The sequence below is a fragment of the Coccinella septempunctata genome, chromosome 3 (genome assembly GCF_907165205.1).
Source record: "Coccinella septempunctata chromosome 3, icCocSept1.1, whole genome shotgun sequence".
NCBI lineage: Eukaryota > Metazoa > Arthropoda > Insecta > Coleoptera > Coccinellidae > Coccinella > Coccinella septempunctata.
The window spans coordinates 40,750,748-40,778,054 of NC_058191.1; the positions used below are offsets into that span (position 1 = coordinate 40,750,748).

Sequence of the window (27,307 nt, forward strand, 5' to 3'; positions counted from 1 at the left end):
CTAAAAAACTTCATAGGAAAGACCTACACTATTTTTAGACAAAGAATCACCAAACTTCATCGCAACTTTTCACTTACACCCTGTATAAACAATAACATATTATTATAATCTACCCAATACAATAAAAATGTTCCTGAAACTTCATGTTGGCGTCTTAATACTCAGATCTCCCGTTTTATATTTTTTTTCTAGAGCTCATTCACGTATTCCTTCAAGGATATCAGACCTCTTTACCATCAGCCATTTACCAGTCTTGAAACGCAGAGTGAAATAACTCCCAGTTACATGAAACAAGCGTTAAAATCTACATGCTTTATCACCTTCGTTTCATTTTTCTCCTCCAGCCTCTCAATGTAAATTAGTTATTTGCATTCGGTTTTACCGCAACAAATGTTTCGCATAAATCTTATACCTTCCTATTGTTATCGGAATAACCAGTTATGTCATCGCAACGCAAACAGCTATTCTATTCCGCTCGATGGAAATCATTTTCGCGGTGTTTTCCCGACGTCCAGACTGTGAGAAAATCGATTTTTTTCGACGCCCACATTGTGCATCGATGATGTCACAAGAATTCACCGGTGCCATTCAGAATTTCTGGAATTAGTTCCCCGTTCATGTTTTTATAGATCGAGAATGAGGGAGATCATAATTGCTATTCTATATGACTTGATGTAAACCGCATGAATTGGTTTTTTTTTATCAGGAAATGATATTTTATGTGATGTAGGTATTGGCACAACGTGTTAACAATTCGATTTATGACTAGAAGAGTTGCTCTTTCAGAATATGTATCACGTTTAGATCTACGATAATTTTCCTGGAAGATACGCAACTGGAAATATGACCTTTGAAAAATTCCCAAAAAGTTGGGTTCAGTTAAAACTTCCTCGAGACCGAACGGTTGTGCCAGAATGGATGAAGTTCTCAGATTTACAACTAGAAGAGTTGCTCTTTCAGAATATGTACCACATTTCCATCCACGGTTACTTTTATTAAGAGAAAAATTACTCGAACGGTGACTATCGAAAAATTACAAAAAAAAATGGAATCACATAAATACAGTACCAGATATTCGGAATTTTGGTATGGAAATATAGGTTTCCGAACCCGCTGAATCCATTGCGAGCAATTTCGAAAGCATATCTCCCTTCGTTTATATTTTCATCTTTGAAATGGCATTTTTCAAAAATTGCAATTTTCAATCTGCGATATCTCCTGTTATATTCGTCTGATCCAATTGGAATTTCCGGTTCTATAATCGGTGTTGCCTAGGCTTCCATCCTAGCACAAAAACTCGATTTCGAAAATCTTGATTTTTTGGGTCAAAAATGAGCAAGGGGTTAGACCCCCTAAAATGACCTATTTCCTACTCTGTCTGAAGATGATGATGTTCTAATACTGTCCTAGGATGCTGAGTGCATTGAAATTGTTTTGAAGATTCTAGAAAACCAAACAGTTGATGATTCAATAGAGAATTGTACTGGGGAGAGCTCTTCGAAGTCAACTCGAAAATAAAAAGTGGAAAAACAAAAAAAATTATCTTCTCCTAAACAGAGCCAGATATTTGAAATTTTGGTGTGAAAATATAAGTTTCCGAACACGCTGAATCTATTGCGAGCAATTTCGAAACCCTATCTCGTTTCGTTTAGATTTTCATCTTGAAAATGACATTTTTCGAAAATTCCGAATTTCACTTGAGCATTCGTCAAGACCGAACGATTGTGCCGGAATGGATGGAATTTGGATTTGTTACTAGAAGAGTTGCTCTTCCAGAATATGTATCGTATTTGAATCTACGATAATTAAAAACTGCGCGAAACCTGACCTTCGAAAAATGCCCAAAAAGTTGGGTTCAGTTAAAACTTTCTCAAGACCGAACGGTTGTGCCGAGATATATGAAGTTCTCAGATTTATTACAAGAAGAGTTGCTCTTTCAGAATATGTATCACGTTTAGATCTACGATAATTTTCCTGGAAGAGAAACAGAAACTACTCGAAAGCTGACCTTCGAAAAATTCCCAAAAAGTTGGGTTCAGTTAGAACCTCCTCAAGACTGAACGGTTGTGCCGAAATGGATGAAGTTCTCAGATTTATTACAAGAAGAGTTGCTCTTTCAGAATATGTATCACGTATAGATCTACGGTAATTTTTGGAAGATACGCAACTGGAAAGATGACCTTTGAAAAATTCCCTAAAAGTTGGGTTCAGTTAAAACTTCCTCAAGACTGAAAGGTTGTGCCGAAATTGATGAAGTTCTCAGATTTATTACTAAAAGAGTTTCTCTTTCGGAATATGTATCACTTTTAGCTCTACGATCAGTTTTCTGGGATACAAGAAGGTTACCACCTCGTTCAGGTATGTTTCTCTGAAGATTCCTCTATATGATTCCAAAAATCAAAATGGAAAAGAGGTTAGATGAGAAAATCTAGAACAAATCATATTTTATTTCATACATAAAGAAAAATACATCTTCTAAACACCATCTAATTCCTCAAAACAGTCAGTTACAGAAAAAAACTTGTGTACACTTTCACTTAAAAATATTTGCATAATTCCAATTCCAAGAAGAATTACATGTTGCATTTACCAATACTTCTTCAACGAATCAACCAGCTCGTTGGGGCTCGTATTAGGCCCAAACCTTTCAACAGGCTGCCCCTCCTTGTTGACGATAAACTTCGTAAAGTTCCACTTGATGAAATCCCCCAAAACGCCACCTTGATGCAATTTCAGATACTTCCACAGAGGCGATCCATCCTTCCCGTTCACGTGTATCTTGTCGAAAACGTCGAAAGGTAAGTTTAGCGTCTTGACGTAATGCTTGATGTTAGATCTGTCACCGGGTTCGGTCCTAGCGAATTGGTTGCAAGGAAACGCCAAAATTCTCAAACCCTTGCTCTCGGCGTATCGCTTATGGAGCTCCTTCAGCTCCTCGAAGTGGGTCTTGGATAGGCCGCACTCGCTGGCGATGTTGACGATGATGCAAACGTGGCCCTCGTATTTCTCCAGGGACACAGGTTCGCCATTCAGGTCGTTCACGGTGAAATAATAGATGGATCTGGCTTCTTTGTAATCTACCCCGGACATTCTGTGTGGTTCAGCTTCGAGTTGCGAGTGGACTGAGGAAAGTTGACGGAAAATGGGGTAAAGCTTAGATGGTTACCGCGAAATTACTATTTGTATCTATTATTCAGTATCGACTGTTGGACGGTTAGATTAGCTGTATGAAATATTGATGGAATTCGAGTTGAAAATCAATAGAGTTATTGCGACTTACTCTTATTTGGTTTCATACAGGGAATTCATCATTTGGAACACTTCGAAATTCATAAACAATCATACCAAGAAAAATTCCTAAGAAATTCCAGATACCATGAATATGACACACGAGAGAAAAGCTATGTATGCTTGAAGCTCTACAATGGTCTTCCAGAGTTAATCACCGACTGCATTTTATACAGCTGTCAAGAAATGACTACTGGAGAAGACGACACTGTATACTCTCGATGAATTCGTTGGTTTGTCATTGTTTCTTTCTCTCGAGTCCCTGCTCGGGCGCCATTCTTTGTAACGACGCTATTTCGGATATCTCGAGTGCCAGCTATTCATTAAACAGAAAATAGCGAACCTACCTACAAGGTTTCTTGTTATCTAGGATGTTAGCGATAACTAGTTATAGTCAAAATCCGAGTTCACAAAGTTTATTAATTGTTTCGCAATAAAGAACACAATAGGCACTATTACAAAGCTCTGAGAATCCACCGATTTACAGGGATATAGAATAAATCAATTTTTCTCGGAATTATAAACAAATAGCAATGCAAAGTTCTTGAATTTGAGGAACGAGTTGAACAAAGACGGCAAAGAAAGACGACAGTTCACTGTTGAGTGCTTCCTATTCCTCCCCGGGTTTTCACACCAGCAGAGAATCGTACTAAGAGTAGAGGTCGAGTTGGGGCGAAGAATAACAAAATTACCTTCAGAATAACTAGCTAGCTCTGTGACCCTACACATCCGTGGATCTTTTAAATAGAGTTGTATTCACCCAAAGTACCCAATTTTTCAAATTTCACAGATACTTTTTAATTTTTGAACATCAAATTACTCGAAAACGGCGCATTATACGAAAAAATATGAAGAATAATTTTATTTTACAGAATGCTCAAAAATTCATAAGCGTCCAATTCAGTTTTAAGAGGTTGGTAACTATCATACCAAGTAAAATTCCCAAGAAATTCAAGATACCGTGAATATGACACACGACAGAAAAGCTATGTATGCCAGTATGCCTGAAACTCTACAATGGTCTTCCAGAGTTAATCATCGACTGCATTTAATACAGCTGTCAAGGAATTACTACTGGAGAAGACGACATAGTATACTCTCGATGAATTCGTTGGTTTGTCATTATTTCTTTTTCGCGAGTCCCTGCTCGGGCGCCATTTTTTGTAACGACGTTATCTCGTATATCTCGAGCACCAGCTGTTCTTTAAAGGAAAAATAGCAAACCTATCTACAAGGTTTCTTGTTATCTAGGGTGTTAGCGATAACTAGTGATAGTCAAAATCCGAGTTCACAAAGTTTATTAGTTGTTTCGCAATAAAGAACACAACAGGCACTATTACAAAGCTCTAAGAATCCACCGATTTACAGGGATATAGAATAAATCAATTTTTCTCGGAATTATAAACAAATAGCAATGCAAAGTTCTTGAATTTGAGGAACGAGTTGAACAAAGACGGCAAAGAAACACGACGGTTCACTGTTGAGTGCTTCCTATTCCTCCCCGGGTTTTCACACCAGCAGAGAATCGTACTAAGAGTAGAGGTCGAGTTGGGGCAAAGAATAACAAAATTACCTTCAGAATAACTAGCTAGCTCTGTGACACTACACTTCTGTGGATCTTTTAAATAGAGTTGTATTCACCCAAAGTACCCAATTTTTTAAATTTCACATATACTTTTTAATTTTTGAACATCAAATTACTCGAAAACGGCGCATTATACGAGAAAATATGAAGAATAATTTTATTTTACAGAATGCTCAAATATTCTAAGCGTCCAATTCAGTTTTAAGAGGTTGGTATTTTTATGGTATGTCATGATCATAATGGGAAAACTGGAAGACGTGGAAGATATCTTGTATTCGAATAAGATGCATTAAACTATATTCTGAAATTCATTTCATTCGATAGAACCGTTTGTGAGATTTTTTATGGTTTTTCAGCAGCCTGTATCTTTTAAACCGAGCCGTTTCGGTAAAAATGTTAAATGAGAAAAGTGTTTCTTTTGACCTCAAGAATATACTGTTAAGATATTTGTACGAGTCAAAGACTCTATCTGTATATAGCCCAGAATTCTCAATACCGCGTTAGCAGAATAATCAGAATACTTATTTAAACATATAATTAATCGAAATCAGAATGTACACTGAAAACAGAATGATCAGAATTCGAATTAGGTACTACTAAATACAGAATAATCAGAAGTAATGGACCAGCGGCGAGACATCTCCTTTTGTACCTACCGGTGGGGTGTGGAAAAGGTATGTCCCTCATGTGCATGTGATTCTCTTCTGTTTAGGGGCAAGGCGAGGGAAAACATCTCTTACTTAAGTCAAATAACGTCCACGATAAGCTACTGAAGTTTATTGTATCCTATATATACATCTGAAAGCATATTGAAACGTGAAATGTGCATAAAATGATCTCTTAAAGCTCTGAAACCTACCCTTAACTCATATCGAAAGATCAAGGAGTCTTAGCGACAAAATCCCAATCGATAAGTTTGGAAATACCACTGATTACCTGCCCCAACTCGCAAAAAACGGAAACAATTCCTTCTTCCGCAATTTGTACCAGGGCTTTACCGACCAATCTGCAAAATTGAGCAACCGCAAAATGACTAATCCCCGCTAATTCAAAAGGCAAATTTCAAAACGCATTGCATCGAAACCATACAACTTTAAAAACGTCGGACTTGTCTTCAGTTATCCACACTTCGTTCGGGCAGATCTTTCACTTGCTGCTTCGCTAGCCAAAGTAGGCCAGCACTTTAGAAAGAGGTGTCTCTGGTAACAGTGGTAACATTGAGTTGCTGACCGTGGTACTGAGCGCTTCGATCGCCTCCTTGTATCGAGCGTGTATTGAGGTGCAGAGAATTCTTTGAAAAAAAGTTGGATTTTCGATAGACTGATTGTTCGAATGTGGCCAAATTGGTAGAGGAACTTTTGTGGAGATTTTGTGCGAGGAGATAGCGATCTGAAATGGTTATTTTGAGGAGAAATACCGACGTTGAAGAAACGGTAAGTGCGCATACATGACTTAACCGCTTAACGTCTTTAAGAATGTACCAGAGAATTTCTTGGTGGAAAAGCGGGTCTCTCTTCAGGGATTGTTGGTTGAAATTCAATAATTGAGCGTTTTTTATAACTTTACACGAAAAGTAAAGAATACTTCCACTATCTACAGGGTATTCTGGCACTACGTGACACTTTCCCAAGAACGTGAATAAAGTACATATTTAAAGACGAGTCAGGAATGCTTTAATTTTTGTTCCTACGACGCCTCCTGCTAAGATAAACGCCACCAAATGGTACCCATTCAGTTTTTTGTGATGACGACTCAACCGATTCTAGTATTTTTTGAATTTGAGTCAAAACAAATATCGGTACCTACTACCTTCAATATAAGACTTTGGGACCGCCAGAAACGGACTGGCCCTAGCATCTAATGGTCAGAAACTTTTTTGTTTGAAGATATCGGGGAAATTCTTCCATTAATGTATTTCATTCTTAATCCTAAACAAACTTATACCACTGCAATATCGAAAAATTGAACCAAGCAATTCATGATTGAACATCAAAATATTTCTGTATGATTATTGCAAGCTGTTTATGGTTGATATGGTCACTAAAAACTGCTAAATGACTCCAAAATTTGTCTCCATAAGTATTCTCCTAAAAAGAGAAGATGGAGAAGGTAAGAGACATGTTAGGATAGCAGCATTGGAACTATTGGAAGAAGAGGTTTTGAATAGAAAGAAGAATATTTCGAATTCAATCATAAAAATGCTTGTAACACATGTAAATATAGTTTTTGTTTGCAGAATCAATGATAAAATAAATAAATGACACGCCCTCTATGTACCTAGAAGAAATTGTTCAGAAAAAGTTACTTACCCTTTGATTTCTTCTATCTATTTCAGCTTGATAATGATCTTGCTACTCAACGTCTACTCCCCTGTTTATTTTTGAATTCTCCAATTCTTTGAATATTTTACATCACTTTAGCAATAAGTCTTATCTACCAAAACATGTACTTTTCCCTTCTGCAATTCTGGTAAATCTAGTATTTCAAGGAGAAAAATCTAATTCGAATTATTCGTTAATATTACAGAAAACCGAATATATAATATCAATTCTGAAGAAGTAACGGACTTTTATGATTCCATGAAAAAATCGAAAAATTATATTTTTTTGTATGTTTACATGTTCAACACAAAAGTTTTCCAATTTTTCAGCGATAATATTCGTGGTTTTGTAAATTAAACATTTTCGGTATTCAGAATTATACAGACGAATGTTGTTATTAACTTTTTAACGTCGGAATTATCTATAAATAACAAAGGGAAAACCACTGTAAACAACTTCATTCATGCTTAATCCCCTCATACAACGTGATATGAAATAAATATGAAGTTTTTTGGTACGAATTGATAGACCTCGAATTGTACCTTCAACTTGTGTGAAATTACCATTTATCTATTGAATAAATTACGAGACGAGTGATATTTTTGTTTCTCCCCATGTATGAAAAAAATACACTTTATCAGTTGATGGTACTATGTTTTGTTGGGTTACAATTACATAAATCAGAATGTTAGTGATCATTTCTGAGGATGAATTTATTACAAATCTAAAAAGTACCGTAACATTTTACTTTCTCTCAAAGTTCTTCTTGAATTAGTCATCGGTTACCCCATTTACGAAACCTTTGCATGGGTGTTTTAAATTCCTCCCAAATGATCTTGAACACTCCTATCAACGTAGAATCAAACGTTCTATCCGATAAAAACATTGAAATTTTGACTCATTGATTGATCTTGAAAATTGTCTAGGTATATGATTCATATAATTGAAACACTCTATTTGTGACACGAAAAAATGAGATAATTAACGGTTTGTATAATCAATATTCGTAAAGTACGATTCATTCAATATCGATAAATTCCTACTACTAGCTACTAATACTAGGTACTCAAATAAGTTACACCTATTTCATTCAGTAATACTATTTCGATGACTAATAAGGTGTTGTGTATGAAAATGCAGTTTCATGTCATTTTCCCGAGGTTTTCCTTCGTATGTGTCATTCGCATATATTTAGAAGCGATGTTATAATGATTTCATTGATGTTTGTGGTTTTTCTTCGAAAGCATCTCATTTAAGCCTGATTGAATTTTTAAGAGGACTTTCTAGTGGGTATGTTCCTTCTCATTTATCGATTTTTGCTTGAATGTAAATTCAGAGATTTCTACAAATAACTAACATATACATTGTGTTTGAATAAAGCTATCAATGCTTCTCACATGTAAAGTTCTGACCTCCATCATTAGGGAGATGTATCTAAGTAGAGGCTACAAGAAAAAATGGGTATGGAAGACTCACTGTGGGCCACCCACAGTGGAACAGCCAGTGTATGACATTTAGAACCATTCTATGACCCGAAATTGAATTTTATTTTGCTGGAAATCTGAGAAAATACAGTCTGTCAAATTGAGAATATTTCTTCAGTTTCTACGTCTTACCAAGCCTTCAAAGATTGAATATTAAGCATTACTCCTTCAGTTTAATCAACATGCCATGGTCTGCATCTTGGCGGAGATGGAAAAAATCGTATACAATTGTAAATTTGTACGTAATATTACGTTTGGGGTTCCACGCCGAAGGTAACTTGTCATTACAGAAAGAACCGCCATAATTTCAGAGCTAATAAAGGAATGTAACTGGACCTGCGATATTTTTATTCGACACAAGTCATGGACACCGTATAATTGACTTTCTCTTCTTCGTGGAAGAATGACGCACTCTGTATGTGTTACCAGGTTCACTGCTATGTTCTTGTCTTGGTACATATTTCGATATCGAACGATATCCAGTAGTGAAAGTGTCAGCCAATCATTTTTAGTTCTTTAAATATCGGTTACCTAACACTGAAGAGGAGCACAGAATAAAGGGATACCTGTGACTCGAGTTACAAGACGTTTCTGAAAAATTGTCTCAAATATTTCGCCACATCTTGGTTTGTATTCGAGATATTGAAAAAAATCCAAAACTTTTCAGTAATTTTAATGTTTTATGTAATACTCTTAATGGATCATAGAAATTATTTGCCATTTCATAGATAGAGAGGAGAATCGGTGGTTTTTTAATGGGAAACCTTACAATTTTCAATGTAGTTCTTAGAAAGTTTTTAGAGAAACTAAATATCTCTGAAAAGCATGATATTTTTGAAAAATCGCTAACAAGATGCTTTTCGTTGAAAAATAAAGAGTGTCCCATTCAAAGAACACTGACTCCTCTCCTCTATATCCCTGAAAATTAATTTCTATGATACGTTTTGGAATTTCTCGAGCATAAACGAAGATATAGCAAAATATTTGAGACAGTCATTTCTCAGAAACGCCATGTCAAGTCTCATACTTCTCGAGATACTCTCAGTGAGCATCTGTACAAAAAGCCCACGCAGTTTTCGTGTTTTATTAGCTATTGCGATTTGATTGGTTTTTAATGTTATGTTGAACAGGCTTTAGGCCCTTACAGATTGCATTTTAGGACCTGAGTTGATATGAAGTTTCTTCATATTTTGACCTCTAGAGTCACCCCTGGAATATATGAACGTGAATCCGGACACCCTGTATGATATGTACTTCATGAAATCTCGAAAATAGCTATTTCCCAGTGTCGTGGGAATCTAAGGAGTCGGTTACCAATCATCACCTCGAATAAACAATCAAGCCTGTTGAAAAAAAAAACGGCATACATCTATGACGTAACGAATAGATGGGAATTTCACAGAACTCGAACCCGAGTGAACTGTGATTGAAGAAAAAAACGAGGAATTATATTGCGAGATGACGTCATATCTTTGACAATGCTAATTCGGTTAGATAGACCCATTCGTGATTTTCGCGGATCAAGGTGAGCACAGAAGAGACAAAGAGAGGGATTTGATACAGTTCGTGGTTGGACTAGGATGGATAGAGGAAACCCAGTGAGATCCGTGAATTTAACCGGTGTACATCGGTTTTTGTGCGTGTAATTGCGTTGGTTTTTGTGACGACTATGTTTGGTACGTACATAGAGAATTCTTCGTTTTTGGATTCGAGATCGAATCACAGAAAAAAAAACGTTATTCTTCCTCTCTTCCACGATTTAATCGGTCTTCAGAATTTCTTGGCAATATTTTGATTTCATTGGCATTGTAATTGCTCCAATTATTCCTCAAATGAGTAGTTTGTCTTGTCACCCCTCTGAACTAAACGGATGGTGTAATAGCAAGCAACACCTAATTGATTTCCCAAAAACTTCGAAAAATAACCTTTGGTATTCATCAAACAATAAGCTCAAATAGTCATCTGAAAGAATCTACAGATCATATTAATTTTTGAACTACCCTGCTCCTGAATATTCATTGAGTTCTCTACAACTATATCATAATGCTATATAATTTTATAAATTGCTCAGATTAATTCAACTTCACTATCTAGCTATTATATGAAAAATTAATCATCTGAAATTAGGTATTATTGAGTTCATTTAAAATTCGTGAAGTAACTTGTTTCTCGAGAATTATGACTGATTGAAAGATTATATTGGCTCAAAGGATAACAATTTGAACAATTGGATACTTTGGCTGCATACAACTCTGTAAAGAAGATCCACAGATGTGTAGTGTCACAGATTTAGCTAGTTCTTCTGAAGGTGATTTTGCTTTTCCAATCATGGCACAGCTCATTATGAAAACTATATCTTTTTATCAGGGCCGAATAACGAATATGGTATAGGAAAAAAGGGTCTTTTTTGACCTCAACAATCTGCTATATTTGTACGAATCAAAGTCATACCATGTATACAGTGCAGTGAGTAAAAACCCTGTCTCTGAAAATGTGAAGAGCCAAAAATTGAAGAAAAATTGTGGAAAACCATCCTGTGCAATACTCCCTCTTTCATCAGCCAAAAATGAATCCAAAAGTTGTGTAATCCCCTCTCCAATAATTCCACGAACTCTTGACATATCAAAAATATCAATTATCCCTACTCACAGTCTGTCAACACCATTCACGAAAGATAAATATTTTCAAGATATTCAAACAAACATATTGTCTTCATTTATATTTATCGATTTCTGGCTCTAATGATAGATCAAAGAAGTGTTTTTTTTTTACTTATTTCTGTCCAGTTTTTCCCGAAATAGGACCTGTAACTTACCATCATTGAGGAAACCTAAAATAATTCTCTTATTTTCATATACGTGACGTCGGTAAACAGACGAAGTTGCTTGTTTTTCTTTAAAATATTTCTTCTAATTTTATCTAAGACTCGGCCAATTCATAGTTTGTTGATCTGAGGAGACTCAGAATCGGTCCACGAGCACTGAAAGAAAGTGATTCATCCAAGAAGTTCGAGTTTTGAAGTTCAAAGTTAATCATCCAAGGTAAATTGTTTGAGTTCGACTGTGTCATTATTCAACCTTCTATTTCATTTATATATCATTCTTTTATTGCTATTGAAACATCGTGATTTCAATTTTGGCATTCTAACCGTGTCTGGGGCTGTATCACACTTTTTTGAGCCTTACACACTATAGATCAGTTTAAGCTAGTTGTGGATGAAACTCATTTTGAAAAATTTATTTTCAAAATACACCCAACAGAATATATTCCTTACTGTGTACGTTAAATTCTTGATGTTGGAGATTGAATACATTCTGGATGATAATTTGGGCTGTCTCCCTTTCCATGTTTTCCCAGAATTGAGAGCATCCAACACAAATAATAAATTATGGTTGTTCCTATTCCATTTCTACTTCTATTTCACTCTTCTTATAGCCTAATCATCTCCTTATGTACCTTCTAGAAGTTATTATTTGCTCTTGGAGTAAAAATCTTTGCTGTTCTCTGGATGAATCCACTTCATCATATGCTGATTATAGGGGTAACGCCATTTTTTTTGACCAGGCACCATTGATAACAAACTTCATGCTTCCTGAAGTAATTTGAAGTGTTTTCTAATCGATTCATTTAGGTTTGAGGAAAATGTTGTCTTTCGAAATGATTTCCGAACAGCTAACATAGTTTGAACACGTATCTCATACTTCTTTTTCTTTTCAGATGCCTCAAATAGTCCCTTCAGCAGGGTTCACCCCACCGTGCGACTATAGCACCTTCGCAGACAATTTCGACTTATCGTTGCTGCCAGGGGGAGAACAACCACTCTCCCCATCGACGCTCTTATACGCACAATCGCCCCAAAGCAGCGACCAGAAGAAAGACAACGAATTCAAGGTCTACACCACGTTTCACAACGTTGAGCAAGAACAGTGCGAAGATTCCAGCTTCCGTCCAGACTTCAACAAGCTACTGGACTCGGACTCCGAAAGCTCCAGCTCAAACCTACCCCAATCTCCTGTTTCGAACATTTATTTGGAGGTCCCATCCAACAGCTTCCAACCTAACAGTCCCAACAGTGTTGGTTCGCTCTCACCTTACTCGTCGCAGAGTTTGCTGTCGCCAAACGATCAGTTTGGTTCGTACAGGCAGTCTTTAGAAGCCAATTTCTACCCAAGTTCACCTGAACAATCCCTTTATGCTCCCTCACCTTCATCTGTTTACTCCAAGTCCCCAAGAGAGGATTACCTGCAGAATCACTACATCAAAACTGAATCTATTTCTCCAATTCCCCCATTCAGTACTTTCACGATCAAAGAGGAGTCGTTCCTGAATTCCTGTGGGTTTTCTTCTCCCTCCAGCCCTGACAACTCTGGTACTACGTCATTGAGCAAGATACCGGATGCTCCTGACGTCACTGGTTTGCTGGAAACCCCGTTTCTAAACAAACAAATCAAGCAGGAAGAAAGCACAGTGGATTTCAGCAGTTTGCTCAACCACTACCCAGAAAACAGCGTGCTTAAGAGCTTCTTGGACAGTTCCTTCAGCCAGAAACTCAGATCTGACCATCAGCAGATCGAAGAGGGGCCGAAAGACCACAAGCTCCTTAGGGAAGCCCTTAGGGACACCAGTTACCAGAAGAAGTACAACGCGAGAGCTATCGATTTCGACCTTTTGGAGTCTTACATAAAGATGGAGGAGGATGAAAAATCGACGCAAGACGAGTTGAACGAACAGATCGCGAGGGAAAACATCGAGCCCGTTTTGAACATAGCCATCGAACAGATGAGGAAGGAGGTGGATAAGACTTGTGCAACACTTGGAATTTCGACTGGTGAGCGTTGTTCTTGATTTGTTCCCCGGCGGGTGAAAGTTGGAGTCGGTATTTCCAGAGAAATTCGCGAAATCCATTTCGGTTTACGTAATTTGATATGTTTCTGGCGAGAAATGGGAATTCATTTTGCTCAATATCGATAAATTGAGGGATTGGAATAGTTACATCATTACTTCCACATCGTTTTTGATGGTTTCATTCGAGTATTGCACGATATCAACAATTATTTTCTTTGGAGATTCGATAACTGAAGTATATGATACATTCACTGAGCAAGTTGAGCTACTACAATAGTATCTTCTAGTAGATAAAGAATTTGAGTAGGTTAATGATCTCATTATTGCGAATATAACGTAATTTACTTTTGGCTCAATCAAGTGTATACATACAGGGTGTCCCAGAACTCAACGGGGTGACAGGATTGATTGTAACTATCATAAGAAAAAACAGAAAAAAAATCTAGCCCATGCGGTTTGAAATTATGGGCATTTAAAAAAAAAATTTGGTCGAAGTGTAACCATTTTTCGGTTATTGTGGTTAATTTTTATTATTTTTGTTCATTTAAGCTTTGGAACCGTAACCCTGAATAACATTTTTAGGGTCACAGTCAAAAATAATGACACAATTGCCCCAAGTTTCTCAGAATTAATACTATTTGTTAAACTATGAATTTAAAATTTTCAAAATTTGTCGACTTTAATAGGCCCTCCTGAAAAAAATGTACTAGAGTGCTTTGGCAAATGCCATTAAAAGTTGGCGCATTCAATCAGGATTGTAAAATGGTACAATACTTGTTAGTTTCATACTAAAAAAAAAAAGAAGAAAAAAATAAAAACCTCAAGTAACCCGATTTTTGCTAACCCATTCTAGATATCGATTGAAATTTATTTTGGGAGGATTTTGCATCTCTTCACAAACCTTTTAGGGCTTTCACTCCCAATCTCTGAAACAAAATTAATTAAAAATGAAATCAACGATTTGCTCCTGCGTGAATTCTTGCACTAATTTGTCAGGAGCAAATTGACTAGAAAAAATTGTTGCCTGACAATGAACTCAAAATAAATAACGTTGAAACTATAATTCTTCGTAACGTTTCGGAGTCTATATCAGACTCCTTCATCAGACGAAAAAATCTACTTTTGAAAATCTTCTGGAATGGGGTATTTTCCTAAAACTCAAAAAAAGAATTAAAAATTATTTTTGGAAACCATTTTCCATTGTTTAGTCACCACATAAAAGGTTCCACTCAAAATTCAGTAGGAAAAAAAATATAGCCTTTGAAAAAAAATATGTGAGAGCTTGTGACGTAGAATGCCTTTACTAGAGTCTAGTAATTTTTGTGAATTCGACAACATCGGAACTGATCAAGAGGATATAGAACTTGGAACATAAATGCATTTATGTTCCAAGATACAGAATTATATCTTCCTGAAACCGATGACAGTTTCTGACATTGTTTTAAACGTTCTTGTCAGATTGTTATAACTTGTGGAAATGGAGTCGAATTTTTCAAAAGCAAGCAGTGAAAATTTACCACCTGTAAACTTTTTCATATTGATGACTTTAGGAACCTATAAAATATATCAGCAATGCCTTCTTTCATCAACAATAACAGCCCAAGGAAGATCGAAGATCGAATATTAACTGACAATAAACAACCATAGACTCAATAATATATTATCAAGTCTATGGAGATCAGAAAACATTGATGAGAGTCATTGATGGCAATACACAACCATAGACGCAATAATATATGGAGATCAGAAAATTTGATGAGAAACATTGATGAGTGTTCCAACGATGCCGGATTGTAAAAGTGACGTAGAATGTTTCTGGGAGAATGCCTCCGCGATGTGAATTTCCGTAATTAAAAACAGGCTAAATACAACTGTTAAAATAGAAAAAAAATACTTTTCCATATATTTGAGATATGAGGATTTCGTTGATATATATTTTGAAATTTAGGAAAATACCCCATTGTCGCTTTTTGTCTGACATTAATTGTCAACACACAGAAACAGAGACTGCACAGAAACGTTGATTCATTTAATTTTGAAATTACCGGATGACAGTTCCTTCTTTAATAAATTGATCCAAATATGATCTATTCCTACCGAACAATTTGCCAAATTATTAATTTTGTTTCAGAGATTGGGAGTGAAAGCCCTAAAAGGTTTGTGAAGTAACCCATTCTACTCAATCAAAATTTTTTTTATTCGCACAAGTTCTTGGTAGGTTCCATCTATCCATCTCTCTCATCATTTTGCCATAAAATTCAGAACCTACCAAGAACTTGTGCGAATAAAAAACATTTTGACTGAGTAGAATGGGTTAGCAAAAATCGGGTTACTTGAGGTTTTCATTTTTTTCTTCTTTTTTTTAGTATGAAAGTAACAAGTATTGTACCATTTTACAATCCTGATTAAATGCGCCAACTTTTAATGGCATTTGCCAAGGCACTCTAGTATATTTTTTTTAAGGAGGGCCTATCAAAGTCGACAAATTTTGAAAATTTTAAATTCATAGTTTAACAAATAGTATTAATTCTGAGAAACTTGGGACACTTGTGTCATTATTTTTGACTGTGATTCTAGAAATGTTATTAAGGTTACGGTTCCAAAGCTTAAATGAACAAAAATAATAAAAATTAACCACAATAACCGAAAAATGGTTACACTTCGACCAAATTTTTAATTTTTTTTTTAAATTTTCAAACTGCATGGGATAGCGATTCCATTCAAAACATGGTCAGTAAAAATTTTCTGAGTTAAGATCGGAGAAAAAAATATAAACCTATTCTTGTTTTCAACATGTTTATGATTAGTCTCAAATACTTGGCCTTCTATCCACCTAAAGCGGATAATTTTTTTTGCCCAGTTATGTAGACCAAATCCAGGATATTCTTTAGGATACCAATAATAGAATTTCCTCCTACGCCTTCTAGACAACCCAATAACGATCATATGAATAAAACGATTATTAATTTATTCATTCCAATGTTCCAGTATACTAATGAGTTAATTGATCATTGAAAAAAAAACTTCATCGGCTCAAGTTATTTAGAGCTACTTCCCCTTGAAAACTGCAACCTTGGAATAGCTGAATAGATTACTACTAGTAGTATTAACCTGTCCACATTCACTCACGTAACTCTGGGAAAAATTCTTCTGGTATAATAATAACAATACTGTGTTAGAGTGATACACGCATTTGTGAAGGGTGTGGCATTGTATAAGGTTAAATTGTTGAGATTATCATTGTGGCCGATCGTTTGTTATTGTTGATAATATTACGAAATGATCTAGTTGGGTGGAGTACCCAGTATAACTACGCCTGCCCATAAGTTTGATACGGTTTCCGTAATTCTATTTGCATAATACTCAAGTGTCCCATATTTTCCACGTAAATACTTCGTTCGATATGAAGTTTTGAGAAAATACAAGCAATAGTCGATATCTATACATCATTATTTATTTTTTAGAACCCACCACTCTTTCATAAGTTCAAGTACCAACTTCGAACTAAAGGGAGGGTGAAGTTTATGTTAGTATCACCCTTGTAAAGATTATTTTGATTGCAAAATACCAGTGGTGAACCTCATCAAAATTTGGTTGATTACTCGCCAAAAAGTAGTGTGTGTCTTCAATACCTGATATTATTGCAAATAATGAAGAAAAAATTTTGGGGGTTCCACAAGGGAATATTCTTGGGTCAACTTTCTTTATTCATAATGGCGATACACTGAGGATTGCTCATGAATCGATCACGAAACTCAGAGTACCCCTTCCAGGAGAAATATTTCCATAGAAACAAGCCTAAAGTTGAATTTTCTTGCAGATCCATCGCATTGGAACGCAGCCAATGTTTTCTCATGGATCCAGTGGACTTCAAGGGAATTCAACCTTCCCGAACCTTCTGCCGATCAGTGGAACATTTCTGGAATAGATCTTCTGGAGCTTTCCGAAGAAGGATTCTTACACAGATCGAATCAGGTGAATATTTTCACTTATTTGAATTTTTTCGTTTCATCTCACACCTCTGGTCATCTCAGGTGCTGAAAAATACTTGTGAAAATTATGGAATCATTCTTGAGCCATATTTCAAACCGAACAAATTATTTCATTGAAGGTTCAATATGTTATTGGTGAGAAGATTAATCTGAGTGTGCTAATCAGGCCCCCTGCGATAATCAAATGTTATTTTTTCCTATATTTATTGTCCGGGCAACTGTACAGATAACATTTATCATTATTGCTTGAATTATCCTTGCGAAAATGACGAAATAATTTCGATAGAGAGATCTTTACTGCAGAAAAACTGTTACTATGTTAGTCCCTATCTACGGCTGCGAATTTAAAAGATAATCCATACGCCAACTTCGTGATCTTTATCATTCAAAACAAAAATGAGAGACGATTGTGTAAATTTCTCCTTTGGGACTATCTGGACGTGTGTTTACACAACTGATCTATTGGTCATCTTGGGTCGAAGTAAACAAGGTGTATGGACCCGATATAAAATTGTTTTTTGCCTGGATGTCAGGAATGGATTGATATGTGATGGCTTCAAATAAGTGAGCTGACCGTTAGGTAGAGCCTGCCTGTTTTCATACATGTCCAGATTGTCAATGATTAAATGAAGATTTAACCGTTATGTTCACCTTCTCGTGGATATTGACCTACATCCACATCCAAATAAAAAACGACGTAGACATAATAAAAGTAAAACCGACTTTTATTAGAGTCTACGTTGGACACTCAAGAACTAGACAAAGTTCGCAAAGTTCCATTGAAGGCAGGAAGACAGAAAATCAACTCCTACCCTTCTAAACATGTCTACGTCATCCTGATTCAATTTTGGGGAATACAAGAAAGATCCATTTGGATATTTCATAAGAATTGATTTGCTTTTAACCTCAAGGATCCACTGTTAAAATATTGATACGAATCAAAGACTCACTCTGTATAATTTGAAAGATACGTAACTTATATTTTTCTGATGACCTTTAAGACTTGCCCTATCACCTAGTTGTGGCTTGACCTGGTCATCTGGGACACCTTGTATGTCCCAACACGTAATTAAATCTCAAGTTATAATTTTTTGGTGCCCATTTGCGGAGGTTTATCATTGAAAGGCGATAAACCGAAGAAGAAACGCTGCTAAATGAGCCCATCCCCGTTTCTGCCTCACTAACATCCTCAACATCCATACCAATTACGAAATCCTCAACAAACCGTTTAAAATTCATAATTCATACTTCTTCGCTCCTTTCCTGTTAATATGCACAAAGACCGTTTCTTGGAAATTTCAATTTTCAACGCTTCGTCGAGAATATTTATGCGGACTGCTTGTGAAGAAAATGGATTTAATTTCTCAACAGAAATCACGACTGTTGTAAACTTAACATTCGAAGTGGAGATGTGGGAATGGCATGTAATAAAATGAACATTTCAAATAATATACTTATCTGAAAGGCATTAACGCTCCCATATAAATAAAGATTTTTCCATCAAACAAGAGCAATCTCAATCAACCGTGAACAATTAACTTAAATAGGATTCAGATTGCTTACTTGGAATAGAAACAATTACCCAGCGCTATTCAACGCGGCATTTAAAATAGAATCAAATCGTAAAGATTTTTTTTTTTGCGAGAATACACAATAGTGTAGATTTTTCGGACAACACTCAACCGGTGATGATATCACTAGTTTATTTATAATGATCAGATGAGAGGGAATGTGTAATTTCAAGAATGTGAAATGTTTACACTCAAGATACGATTTATTAGATGGAATATTTAAACTTTGTTCTATTCGATTCTTGTGTGTGGAATCAATTGTTTACACGAATCGAGGAAAACTGAAGGACTCTTTAGTGGTTTCAGAGGTCGATACACCTGAATATACTTAGGAAAGTGGGCAATTTTTCAACACTTTTCTTTTTAAGATATTTTCTAAAATAAATGAGGCACATTTTCGGCACATATCATCCAGAGACAAACGAAGATATCGTGAAAAGGTTTCCACTAATGGACTTTTCACGAAAATGTAAGAATATGTTATACAGCGTATCCCAAATGTGAGATATGATGTCATCGATAGTTTTTGCAAATAGTAATCCCAAATTTTCTACGACCTTCCTTAAAGTACACTGCGCATAAAAATTTACGCACATTCTGAAAATCTCAATTTTAATGAAAGTTAACCCTACATTGACTTTATAACTTATTTTTTATGTTCTCTCGGGAAGGTTTTGAACGAAACAAGACACATTAAATGGAAGAAAAATTCAGGATTTCACCGAATCTTATGTGAAAGAAGAGAAATGAACAATTTTCAAAATACTGAAATGCTGATAAGTGATTTAATACTTGGTTTTTCCACCCCTTGCGTTAATTACAGCTCGGCAACGACGGTTCATACTCAAAATAAGTGATCTTAAAATGTTCTGATCTAATCCTTCCCAGATTTCTCCGAGTTGGGTTCCTAAGTCATTGAGAGTAGCTGGATGATTTTCTGAACTTCTCAGCCTTCTATTGAGGTTGTCCCAAAACCTGCTCAATCGGATTGAGATCTGGACTTCTTGCTGGCCATTCCATTCGAGAGACTTCAACCTCTTCAAGGTACTCCTGAACGATGCACGCACGATGGGGTCTGGCATTATCGTCCATAAAAATGAAATTTTCAACAATGTATGGGGCAAATGGCACTACATGCTCTTCAAGAATGTTCCTTATATACTTATCAGTATTCATAGCTCCATTATCAACGACCACTAGGTCTGTGCGAGCAGTCAAAGATATTCCACCCCATACCATAATCGATCCTCCCCCGAAACCAGTAGTATTCAGGAAATTGCACTGAGCATATTTTTCATGTGGGCGTCTGTATACAAGTGAACGTCGATCACAATTGTAGAGGCAGAATCTAGACTCATCTGTGAAGAGAACTCTTTCCCAATCGGCTTCTTCCCAATGGATATGCTCTCTCGCAAAATCCAAACGCGCCCTTCGATGGGCTGGGGTAAGAGCTGGGCCTCTTGCCGCGACACGAGGCCTTAAATCATATTCTCTGAGGCGATTTCTCATTGTCTGAGTGCTAATTTGCACCTCATGAGTTTGCTCAAGCTGAATTTGAAGGAAGCGAGCGGTTGCAAACCGTTGTCTCAACGAAGAAACTCTCAAGTAACGTTCTTGAATGGCAGTTGTTACCCGTGGTCTACCCTGTCCTGGTCTTCGGACATTCATAGCTGTCTCCCTGAATCGCTGCAACATTCTGGACACACTTGTATGGGAAACTGCAAACCTTTCTGCAATTCTTGTGTATGTCTACCCTTCTTCTCGCAAAACTACACATTCCTCTTGGGTCAAATTGCGTGTTTCGCGTTGCATAGCGATCGAGTGTAGAAAATCAAACGAAAGAAAAACTATTGATCACTAGAATTGATCGAGAACAACTGATTTTAGAATGGAGCCAATACATTCAAAATCTGATAATATCTGATAAATCTGATAATATCATCTTTTTTCATTCCTGCTGGAAAAAAACATCTGTCATCTATCATTGAAAACACCTTCATTTGTAGAATAAATTTGAGATTTCCATAATGTGCATTAATTTTTTTGCGCAGTGTAAATATAAAGTTACATATGAGTACCAAATATCAAGTTCTTATTCCTTGTATATAACTGTTCAACCTTGATTAATTGACAGAAGCAAAATGAGCGGCCTTGGGCAATGTCATCCAACGTCCTTCGAACAGTTATATTAGCCGATATCGAAACAAAGAAATCTTATGGCATGCATTTGCACACGGGGAGAAAGTCTTTCGAATCTGACCCACTTGACTAATTCAACCACATGGAATGCGTTTTAATCTACTATCGAGAATCAATTAAACGGCCAACATATTATTTGCGAGGCCACGTTCAATCCATTCCCGACTCGTAGAAAACCGTTTTGCGAGAGTTTCTTGCGAAAAATGCTGCACTCAGGGAAAGTGTAATGATATATCTTCGTGTGGTATTCAAATGATCAGTTTTTCCGTCATTTCTAGGCGATGGAAATCGGCTTTTTCAGCCTTGTTAGAATGTATCGTATCATTTCATTATAGATCTCTACCATTTAGGCTACTGGCAATTGGTGACAGTCAAAAAATAGCAGCATTTTTTCAAACTTTTTGTTGAAAATGAAAAGTGACTAAAAACGCAGTTTTAATCAGAATATAACAGGAATTTCGCTTCATTTGACGATTTAATCGAAGAAGCAAGGGGTAGATGTCCTTTTTAACTTTGTTTAAAGGTTATTTTGAGCCTTCAGATTATCACATAACAGTTGGCTCTCATGATTCACCATCTGGAATTCATGAACATTAGAAAACGCATGTTTTCTTAATTTTTATTTATCTACAGGGTGAGTCTTTGACGCTTACTTATATTTTAAGCGTAGATTCTTGAGGTCAGAAGAAACACTTTCTTTCTTTTCCATTTTTTTCGAATAGGCTCGGTTCAAAAGATACTGGTTGTTGAAAAAGCATAAAAAAATTTCATTTTTAATTCTCACAAACGGTTTTATCGAATCATATGAATTTCGGAGTATAGTTTTTCACTTATTTGATGAATTCTTTTCGAACACAAGATATCACCCACGTCTTCCAGTTTTCTCATTACGACCATTACGTACCATAAAAATACTAAAATTTCAAAGAACCCAACTCTTGAAACTGAGTTGCACGCTATCTAATGAATATTTGAACGTTTCTCAAAATAAAAGTATTTATCATATTTTCTCGTATAATGAGCCGTTTACGAGTGATTTGATGTTCAAAAATTAAAAAGTATCTATGAAATTTCAAAAATTGGGTACTTTGGCTGAATACAGCTCTGTTTAAAAGATCCACAGATGTGTAGTGACACAGATTTAGCTAGTTTTTCTGAAGGTAATTTTGATTTTCCAGGGTTGGCACAGCTCATTACGAAAACTAAAAATGGCTATCTTTTTATCAGGACCGAATCTAAATAATGGTATAGGAAAGAGTGTTTCTTTTGACGTCAAGAACCTAGTGTTGAAATATTTGTACAATAATTAGTATTGAATAAGAAAAATAGATAAAACCACGTGTGATTCCTGAATTTTCACAACATGCAATGCAATTGAGGATGCATTAGAGAGATATAGCTCTCTTACGTCCAGTTGCAGGAAAGTCCATTGAAATTTAATACTTCATTAAAATCTTAATCCTCCATTTTCCCCTTCAAAAATGACAGTTTTAAATTTTGATGGGAAATCAAATCTTAATGGACTTTCCTGCAACTGGACGTTAGAGCCATAATTTTTTTTTTAATTATTTTACTGCGAAAGTACCTACAACACTAATTTTTTTTCAGGGTGGAATGATTTTACATGCCCAGTTGGAAATATGGAAAGCAGCACATTGCAGTGACGATCTCAGTATGTCATGGCTTCCAGAAACTGCATCCAGTAATGCTTCTAGTGGAGATATATCTGATGGTGAGTAATAACTCAAAAGACATATCCCTAAACCTAAACTTTTCAGTGGATTTCAGTGTACAATTAGCCTATGCAACCGAAAGAATGCAACAATTTCCCACGAAATTTTCAATTTGAATCATTCTTAGCATAGGTAGAGATATATTTAATTGAATTTGCACTTCACTGCGTCAAAAATCTTCTCAAATTGTTTTGATTTTGTGCAAACCAAGACAAAATAATCTCGCTTATCGAACAAAAGCTGTCTCTTCCTTATAACTCCTTCACTCGATTCGAAATATCAGTAGTATACTTCAAGGTAAACCACATTAACTCGTGAACACCCATTATTATTATGAAGAAACTATAATATGTCGATTGTTCTGTAGAAGAAATAAAACCAACGCGAAGCAGGTTATTTAATTGTTCAATGAAAATGGGCAGATTTTGAAATCTGATCGTTGTTTTACTTTTATGGGAAATCAGTACCTTCCCCATAATTTCTTAGTCATGCTGAATTTATTGTCTGGAATATTATTCATAGTCGAGAACCTCTAGATTTACAGATAAAAACCTGATTCTGAAGCCTGTTTTGAAGCGAAATTTGGTAGAATATTCTAAAACATGAAGCTGTCTTCATAATGATCATTTTGAGAATTTGAAATCACATGCCAAACCTGGGTTGGTCCATGGTCCTTTCATATAAGTTTTTCCGAATTTGAATAGATAGGTGTATCTATTTTATTCATTGAGCTGAGTTGTGGAGAATTTGGGGCGTTTTGAAAAAGTTTGTGAAGGAGTTTCAACCCAATCGACTGAGAAATTGCTAAATTTTTCAGTTGGATGGAAACCGTTTCAGTGAATTGATCGTATATGGAAAAAGCAAACTGAATTACAGATACATATAGGAGGATATATTGAAAAATTCTTAGCCTACTATAGAACCAAACAAAATTTCAATGTCAAAACATTTTATTACTCAACATATTCCTATCTTACTTGGATACCTTTATTACAGCAAACCTGCAACGTCTCTAGACCTTTCAAAAAAATGTTTCTTCTTGCTCTGCAAACCAGACCTCCACAGCTTTTATAACCTCCTCGTTGGAAGAAAATTTACGACCTTTTGAACTTTTTTTCGGTTGAGGAAAGAAATGATAGTCTGATGGAGCCAAATCTGGTGGATAAGGGGGGTGTTCTATTAATTCAAACCATAAATCACGAACTGTTTGCATGGCAACATGAGATTTGTGTGCAGGGGCGTTGTCCTGCAAAAACAAAACACCTTTGGATAGCTTTCCGCGTCTTTTCTCTTAAATTTTTTTCCGTAGACTGGTCAGTAATCTCGAATAGTAATCTGCTGTTCTTGTTATATCCTTATACAACAAAAAACTGAAGCAAGAACTTTTCCAGCAGATTTTTGGACACTAAACAAACTTCTTAGATCTTGCAGAACCAGAGTGTCGCCATTCCATCAATTGTTGCTTTGTTTCTGGATCGTAGAAATATACCCAAGTCTCATCCATAGTAACAATTCGGTTTAAGAAGCCTACATCGTTTTCAAATCGAGCACAGATCGAACGCGATGCTTCTACCCTTGCACGCTTTTGGTCAGCATTCAAACATTTGGGGATCCATTTTGCAGCCATTTTTCTCATGTCCAAATTGACGTGAACTATATGATGAACGTGTTCGTATGAAATATTCAGTGCTTCAGATATTCGTTTCAGCCCAATTTGACGGTCTGATAAAATCATGTCATGAACTGCATCGATATTTGTTGGGACTGACACAGAAACTAGCCTTCCCGATCGGTCATCATCTTCAATCGAAAATTTACCCCTTTTGAAGCTTGCAGTCCAATTTTTCACGGTCGCATACGAAGGACATTGATCACCAAGGGTTTAAAGCATATATAGATATCTTCGTAAATGTATGTACTTGATGATGACTCGATACTTTCGATTTTAACAATTTCGGTGGACATCTTCATTATTTTAATTTATTGCGTGACTCTGGTTCACTTTTTTGATCACAAACTTCACACTGACACTTCTTATGAGTAATTGTTCGATGCTATGGTAACGCAATATTTTTTTAAAGCATGGAAGGCTGGTCTAGGCTAACCAGATATCAATACATCCTCGTACATTGATAAATAATGATTTATAACAACCTATCTCAATCTCAGAAAGACTCTAGGTTACGATAGCTCAGGTTATGTTAGGTTAAGGTAGTTTAGGTTAGGATGGATTTGGTTAGGTTAGTTTAGGTTGGCTTAGCTTGGGTTGTATACATTTTGGAAGACAATAAGCTAAGAAGTACTTTCAAACACAGAACCCCAACTGCCAAAGTTCATCACCCTTCTTTATTTCCACTATTTTCAACCCAGTTTGATAATCTTAAATTTTCCAGATGACGATGACGTATCGTCCATCCAATCAGATCCAAGCAAACCCTCCACCTCCAGAACAGGCACTCACATCCACCTATGGCAGTTCCTGAAGGAACTCCTGCAGAACCCACAGACGCACGGCTCCTGCATACGGTGGATGGACCGTACGAAGGGCATCTTCAAAATAGAGGACTCCGTCAAGGTGGCACGCCTGTGGGGCAGGAGAAAGAACAGGCCTGCCATGAACTACGATAAGCTAAGTAGATCCATCAGGCAATACTACAAAAAGGGCATAATGAAGAAAACCGAGAGATCTCAAAGGTTGGTGTATCAGTTTTGCCACCCGTACAACAATTAAACCTGCAGCTTGTAAATTCCGTCGAAATTTGTAAATATTATATTTATTCCGGTTGTTACGGTAAGGTTTAGGTAAAGGGGTACGGTCGCATTTTGGATTTGTCAAAATGCGCTAAATCTCGCGGGGTATGACTGCGAGACGCTAATTATTAATGAAATTCAGCCAGTTAGGCGATTTCCGATGTCGTTTTGGAAGGTAATTTCCTCTATCGATTTTGTAATTCACCGGTGAGTAGGGTAGATTCAGAGGCAATGTAAACTGGGGTAGTTTCTGACAGCTCGGACTTGTAAGTTTCGTAGCGGAGATCTACGTCCCTTCAAGGTTTATATTTCTGAAAATAATACCCGAAAATGTCGGTGATTTTGGTCCCATATATCTATGATATATTACTCATGTAAGTTCTATGAACACGTTTATGAGATGCAATAATTATATAGTCAGTAAGTTGAGATTTTAAATTTATTTATCGTGATATTTAGTGTACTCTGAATGAGGGATTTCTCTTAAATTCTCACGCATATATAAGCAACATATTTAAGTACAGGATACTTCGGAAATGTTCCTCCTAAACTCATTAACGAAAAACAATAACTTTTTTCTATATAGAAAAATTTAATTTTGTGCCCATACCTCTGGAACCTTTTCGAAGACCTGTACTGTATATTTTCGCAATCCATTAATACTCAGCTTTTATTTATACTCATTAAGTATAACAGAATCCTGAAGTGTAAGGAATTCAATGATCTTGATAGCATAGGCACTGATTTAAAATGGTAATCGTATATTGTAAATAATAAAATGATTAAAATTCTTAGTAAAATTGTGATATTTTGTACAAAATCAAAATCCTAAGAATGTATTCGTCGTTTTGAAAATGTATTTAATATTTAAATAAATTCGATTTTCCCATACTTCTTTTCATTTTCCAAACCTTCACCTTTGATACAAATAGAGTTGAGAACATGAAAGAACGACAGTGAGATGATCAGAAAATTTCGAAACATATTTGGATGTTTCTCGAAATTTTCGTTTTTGAACGATACCTCGAATGTGACTGAACGTAGATAAATGGAGAAAAAAGAAACTACTGTGAGTACTTACTAATTTTTTTTTAATTTGCCTTTGCTTTGACTTTTGTTGTTTCCCTTTCCCAATAAACCAAGAGGTTTTATTAAATCTATCATCTATGGTGTTGGTTCTTTCAGAGTCAAGAAGGGAAATGTTCTATGATGGTTTCTCCAAAAATTCATTGACTTCTCAGGAATTTTATAATATCTATCTGAGAAAACCTTGTTTTGATTATTGTGGCGTATGAGATGGAACATTATCCAGTGATAACTTCTGAATAATTCATAAAGTAATTCAGAATATTAGGTATGTTATAAAATGCTAATGACAAACATCAAACCAACAAAGGCATTTCATATTTTCGAATGAATAAATTTGTATTGCTTTGATCGGTCATATAATTAATTGATAACTGTCATGAAATGTTTGGGAATTTATTCTTTTTTCCGGCAAAAGGAACACAAAGTATAAACGTGATTGTCCACGATCA

The 27,307-nt window shown here is 35.9% G+C and overlaps 2 protein-coding genes across 3 annotated transcripts; one reads left to right on the plus strand and one right to left on the minus strand.

Annotated features, from left to right (window-relative positions):
* Nucleotides 1–2,564: 2,564 nt before the first annotated feature.
* On the minus strand, nucleotides 2,565–7,726 carry LOC123309141 (phospholipid hydroperoxide glutathione peroxidase-like). Of its 2 annotated transcripts, XM_044892087.1 has the most exons (3): nucleotides 5,733–6,056; nucleotides 5,530–5,671; nucleotides 2,565–3,122 (listed from the first exon to the last, which is right to left on the minus strand). In XM_044892087.1, the coding sequence occupies exons 2-3, from the start codon at nucleotides 5,564–5,566 to the stop codon at nucleotides 2,587–2,589; spliced, it is 573 nt and encodes a 190-aa protein (XP_044748022.1). In that variant the 5' UTR covers nucleotides 5,567–5,671; nucleotides 5,733–6,056; the 3' UTR covers nucleotides 2,565–2,586. The 2 variants fall into 2 exon arrangements, with proteins under 2 accessions (XP_044748022.1, XP_044748023.1); XM_044892088.1 differs by lacking the exons at nucleotides 5,530–5,671; nucleotides 5,733–6,056 and adding an exon at nucleotides 7,183–7,726.
* Nucleotides 6,089–26,660, plus strand: LOC123309134 (DNA-binding protein D-ETS-4). The gene is made up of 5 exons (XM_044892065.1): nucleotides 6,089–6,306; nucleotides 12,396–13,506; nucleotides 17,344–17,498; nucleotides 22,894–23,017; nucleotides 25,412–26,660. The coding sequence occupies exons 1-5, from the start codon at nucleotides 6,268–6,270 to the stop codon at nucleotides 25,747–25,749; spliced, it is 1,767 nt and encodes a 588-aa protein (XP_044748000.1). The 5' UTR covers nucleotides 6,089–6,267; the 3' UTR covers nucleotides 25,750–26,660.
* Nucleotides 26,661–27,307: the final 647 nt, after the last annotated feature.